Source organism: Procambarus clarkii, chromosome 93 (assembly GCF_040958095.1).
Source record: "Procambarus clarkii isolate CNS0578487 chromosome 93, FALCON_Pclarkii_2.0, whole genome shotgun sequence".
NCBI classification, from domain to species: Eukaryota; Metazoa; Arthropoda; class Malacostraca; order Decapoda; family Cambaridae; genus Procambarus; species Procambarus clarkii.
Window position 1 is genome coordinate 10,150,717 of NC_091242.1, and position 5,096 is coordinate 10,155,812.

The 5,096-nt window shown below is 48.2% G+C and overlaps 1 protein-coding gene across 1 annotated transcript; it reads left to right on the top strand.

Moving 5' to 3' along the window:
* Nucleotides 1-797: 797 nt before the first annotated feature.
* LOC138359842 (protein Daple-like) lies at nucleotides 798-1,379 on the top strand. The gene has a single exon (XM_069319549.1). It carries the CDS (start codon nucleotides 798-800, stop codon nucleotides 1,377-1,379), a length of 582 nt encoding a protein of 193 aa, XP_069175650.1.
* Nucleotides 1,380-5,096: the final 3,717 nt, after the last annotated feature.

Here is a 5,096-nt window from a genome sequence, read left to right on the forward strand (position 1 = left end):
GTTGGCAAATATGATACATGACCAGTCTGGGGACATCAATTGTGCAAACACGAGGTGCTATTAGTGTTGGAGGAGGGGAGGAGGGGGGGAGGGGGGGTGATGGGGTTGTGGTTGAGCCGGATGCATGGTTGTAGGGGGGGTTGTGGCGTGGTTGTTGGTGTGTTGGAGGCAAGTGGTTGTGGCATGTTCGTTCGTGGCTGGTTCTTGTGCTATGATTGTGTGTGTGTGTGGGGGGGGGGGGGGGGGAGGGGGGTTGAGGCATGGTTGTAGGGTGGTGGTGGCATGGTTGTGGGAGTAGTGGAAGCGGGAGGGGGGGAGGACTAGCAGTAGTAACAACAGTACTAGCCACACGCCTCGTTAGTGACCACAGCGACACAAGGCTGTGAAGGAGAAAGGGATGGGGTCAAAGGCACTCAATGGATGGGTGCTCTCAACGCCCTGGACTATAAATAACTATCTGCGGGCTCACCATAGCCCGTGCTACTTGGAACTTTGCTCCAGGTAGCGAATCTTTAACAACAACAACGCCCTGGACTAAATGACATCTTGTATGTGGACGTTTGGCGAGAGAGAGAGAGAGAGAGAGAGAGAGAGAGAGAGAGAGAGAGAGAGAGAGAGAGAGAGAGAGAGAGAGAGAGAGAGAGAGAGAGAGAGAGAATCACAGGTAATGTTCTTTATCATATATATATATATATATATATATATATATATATATATATATATATATATATATATATATATTCTTGATGAACAGCCCCCCCAAGAACAATTCCAGGTAATGTCTATTATATAATCAGATGTTTTTGATGAACAGACAGGTTGTAGGGTACAGAACCCTGGGTGCAGGCTACAGTGCCAGAGTGCCAAGATACAGTGCCAGTGCTAAGATACAGTGCCAGAGTGCCAAGATACAGTGCCAGAGTGCCAAGATACAGTGCCAGAGTGCCAAGATACAGTGCCAGAGTGCCGAGATACAGTGCCAGAGTGCCGAGATACAGTGCCAGAGTGCCGAGATACAGTGCCAGAGTGCCAAGATACAGTGCCAGAGTGCCGAGATACAGTGCCAGAGTGCCAAGATACAGTGCCAGAGTGCCAAGATACAGTGCCAGAGTGCCGAGATACAGTGCCAGTGCCAAGATACAGTGCCAGAGTGCCAAGATACAGTGCCAGAGTGCCGAGATACAGTGCCAGAGTGCCGAGATACAGTGCCAGAGTGCCGATATACAGTGCCAGAGTGCCGAGATACAGTGCCAGAGTGCCGAGATACAGTGCCAGTGCCAGAGTGCCAAGACAGTGCCAGTGCCAAGATACAGTGCCAAGATACAGTGCCAGAGTGCCAAGATACAGTGCCTAACATTATGTACCACACTACACACTAAACAAGGACCAGGGGGGGGCGGGGCGCGAACAAGCAGCGGTCTCCACCATTAGCTAATTGAGAAATATGGCGACGGTATCCCCCAACTTGAGCAAGAAAGTTAAACCAGGATAACCTGGTTCCTTGGCGGCCCCCAGGGTGAGTAGCGAGGATAAGAGGGGGAGGGGGACGAGGGGGACGAGGGGGACGAGAGAGAGAGAGAGAGAGAGAGAGAGAGAGAGAGAGAGAGAGAGAGAGAGAGAGAGAGAGAGAGAGAGAGAGAGAGAGAGAGAGAGAGAGAGAGAGAGAGAGAGAGAGAGAGAGAGAGAGAGAGAGAGAGAGAGAGAGAGAGAGAGAGAGAGAGAGAGAGAGAGAGAGAGAGAGGGGGGGAGGGAGGGAGGGAGGGAGGGAGGGAGGGAGGGAGGGAGGGAGGGAGGGAGGGAGGGAGGGAGGGAGGGAGGGAGGGAGAGGGGAGAGGGGGGAGGGAGGGAGAGGGGGAGGGAGAGGGGGAGGGAGGGGGAGGGAGGGAGAGAGGAATGGAGGGAGAGGGGGGAGAGAGAGAGGGGGGAGGAGGGGCAGGGAGGATAAGGAAGAGGGGGGAGGGAGAGGGGGGAGGAGGGGCAGGGAGGGTAAGGAAGAGGAGGGAGAGGAAGAGGAGGGAGAGGAAGAGGAGGGAGAGGAAGAGGAGGGAGAGGAAGAGGAGGGAGAGGGAAGGAGGGGATAGGGAGAAGTGGGAGGGAGGGGGGAGGGGGAGAGAGGAGGGGGAGAGAGGAGGGGGGAGAGAGGAGGGGGGAGAGAGGAGGGGGGAGAGAGGAGGGGGGAGAGAGGAGGGGGGAGAGAGGAGGGGGAGAGAGGGAGAGGGAGAAGGAGATGGGGGAAGGAGGGAGAGAGGAATGGAGGGAGAGGGGGAAAGAAGGGAGGGGGGGGGGAGGGAGGAAATTATCAAGGGAAAGCGTCAAACCATTACGACTATATAGCAAATGGAAGGGGTCAGGATATGGATTTGGGATGGGACCGGGGGGGGGGGAGGAAGGAATGGTACCCAACCACTTGGACGGTCGGGGATTGAACGCCGACCTGCATGAACCGAGAACAATCACTCTACCGTCTACACCAAGTGGCTGGACAGGGGAGGGAGGATAGAGGATCGAGGGAAAGGAAGAAACGAAGGAAGAGGAAGAAATAAGAAGTGAGAGGAAGAAAGAGAGAAGAATGAAAATGAAGATAAATGATAATGCCAATATTTAGTAGAGGTACAAGAGATGGGAGGGAGAGGGGGGAAGGAAAAGGGGGAAGGGAAAGGGGAGAGGGAAAGGGGAGAGAGAAAGGGGGGAAAGGGAAAGGGGGGAAAGGGAAAGAGGGGAAAGGGAAAGGGGGGAAAGGGAAAGGGGGAAGGGAAAGGGGGAAGAGAAAGGGGGAAGGGAAAGGGGGAAGAGAAAGGGGGAAGGGAGAGGTGGAAGGGAAAGGGGGAAGGGAAATGGGGAAGGGAAAGGGGAGGGGGGAGCAAGAGGTTGCAACAAACATAATAGAAGAGCAACACGCATACAGAACTCCACAACATTAAGCGCCCGAGGCTTTTGGGCACTTTTAACTGTCAAGTCGAGTTTTGCAAGCACCAACAATTTACTTAATCAGGTCATCAAAGCCTGCGCCACGGAGGCAGCGACCGGGATTAACACAGCCTGGGAGTAGTCAGCCCCATTACCCATTCCAACCGATTTAGAAATATTTTCTATGCCCCCATTCCACAACTTAAAGAATCAAACTAGAGGGGATAGGGCTCTGTGGCCCAAAAGATTTTGAACCACCATAGGAAAGGTGAATCATAGGCAGGATTAAATACACACTATTCACTCCTACCGGGTGTGTATATTATATTATATATATATATATATATATATATATATATATATATATATATATATATATATATATATATATATACTTCTAAAATAAAACTTTACAGGCAATAAATAAAGTTTCAATTCTGCTAAAACCACTGACACAACCAGAGATGAACGACCACAAAACAATAATGATAATGATGAGAATGATGAAGATGAGTTTTATGAAGGTGGTGGTGATGATGAAACGCCATTACTAGCAGATTAGACTTTACCAAAAACAATGGCGACGTATTCCTGTTTTTCCTATGGATAGAAAAATTAGAATTTTGGAGATGGGTTTTCAATGATTTTAATTCGGGTTGTGTCAGGCTTATCAATTAGGGGTTTGTACCTAGGGTTTGTACCTAGGGTTTGTACCTAGGGTTTGTACCTAGGGTTTGTACCTAGGAACCTAGGGTTTGTACCTGGGGTTTTGTACCTAGGGGGGTAGTACATAGGGGGGTTGTAGCTAGGGGTTTGTACCTGGGGTTTTGTACCTAAAACTGTTGTAATTGAGTATTTTCCTGTGGAAAGGGGAAGAGAGGTGCAGGCGATGGAACGCAATGTCTTTCAATAACCCCATCTTTCTAGTCTCTCGACATCCCTCCCATCACCCTTCCCTTCCCATCCCATCCCTTCCCTTCCCTTCCCTAACGACGCTGCCACTCATCACGCCAGCCTGCAGGTAAACCCAACGTTTAAATTCACTGATCAAAAGGAAAATTCCCCGTTTGAAGTGAGGTCGCAGAAAGGTCTCTCGACACTGTTGCCAACACTAATAAATGACCTGGAAAGACCTCCAACGGCATGCTGGGAGGGAATGGGGGGGAGAGATGTAATGGAGAGGAAACAGAGATGAACATGAAACAGAGATAGAGAAAACAGAGGAAATGAAGAGATAAAACAGATGAAGATTAAGAATAATGTCAAGAATGTAATAACAAAAAGGATATAAAATGGTAAAAATATATATACCATGTTAGATACACTGATTTTTTTGTTTACAAATTAAATAAATGTACAAATTTAGACGTTTTATATATTATAAAGGGACAACTATATACACTATAAAAATATTATATATGTGAAAATAAGTTTCAACTTAAATCAAATGACAAAATACACAAAATATAGGGGGAAGGTAGAAGACAATATGTGAGTGTACGCAGGTGCTCCACAAGACTTCCCTGGGATGCTACATATCGTCTTCCCCGAGGTCGAGGGTCCCTACAAACACAACCAGAGGTGGTATCCCCCCATTCTTGTAGACATATATTTCTCAGTGATAGAAAGGGTTAGATCAATGATTCTAATATGAATCTTTTTCAAAATTTTCAATGCTCTTTATTTAAAAAAGGAAATTGTGAGTGACTTCAGGTATAGGTCGTTTCCAGTGAATCGAGAGAAAGGTTCAGAAGCTTCTATAGCATTGACTTTTGTTCCAATCATGACCCCGTGTGAAGGCGATGAGTCACAATAACGTGGCTAAAGTAAGTTGACCAGACCACACAATCGAAGGTGAAGGGACGACGACGACGTTTCGGTCCGTCCTGGACCATTCTCAAGTCGAATGAGAATGAGACGGCGTCTCAATCGACGTTCTCAATGTCGATTGAGACCCCGAGGCAGTGTAGAGCAGGGATCTGGGGATTCAAGTCACACCAATTGCCTCAAAATGATATACAATCACAATCACGCCATTGTGATTCCTTTGCAATCAATTAAGTGCTCCCTAAAGAGAAGCTTTGATCTACCAAGGCAACACCTCCAGCCCTCGATAAATTCACATTATCCCGAGCATATATCATTCTTTCTTAGACAATTTTCCCAGTTATCAATAAGAACAAAGATAA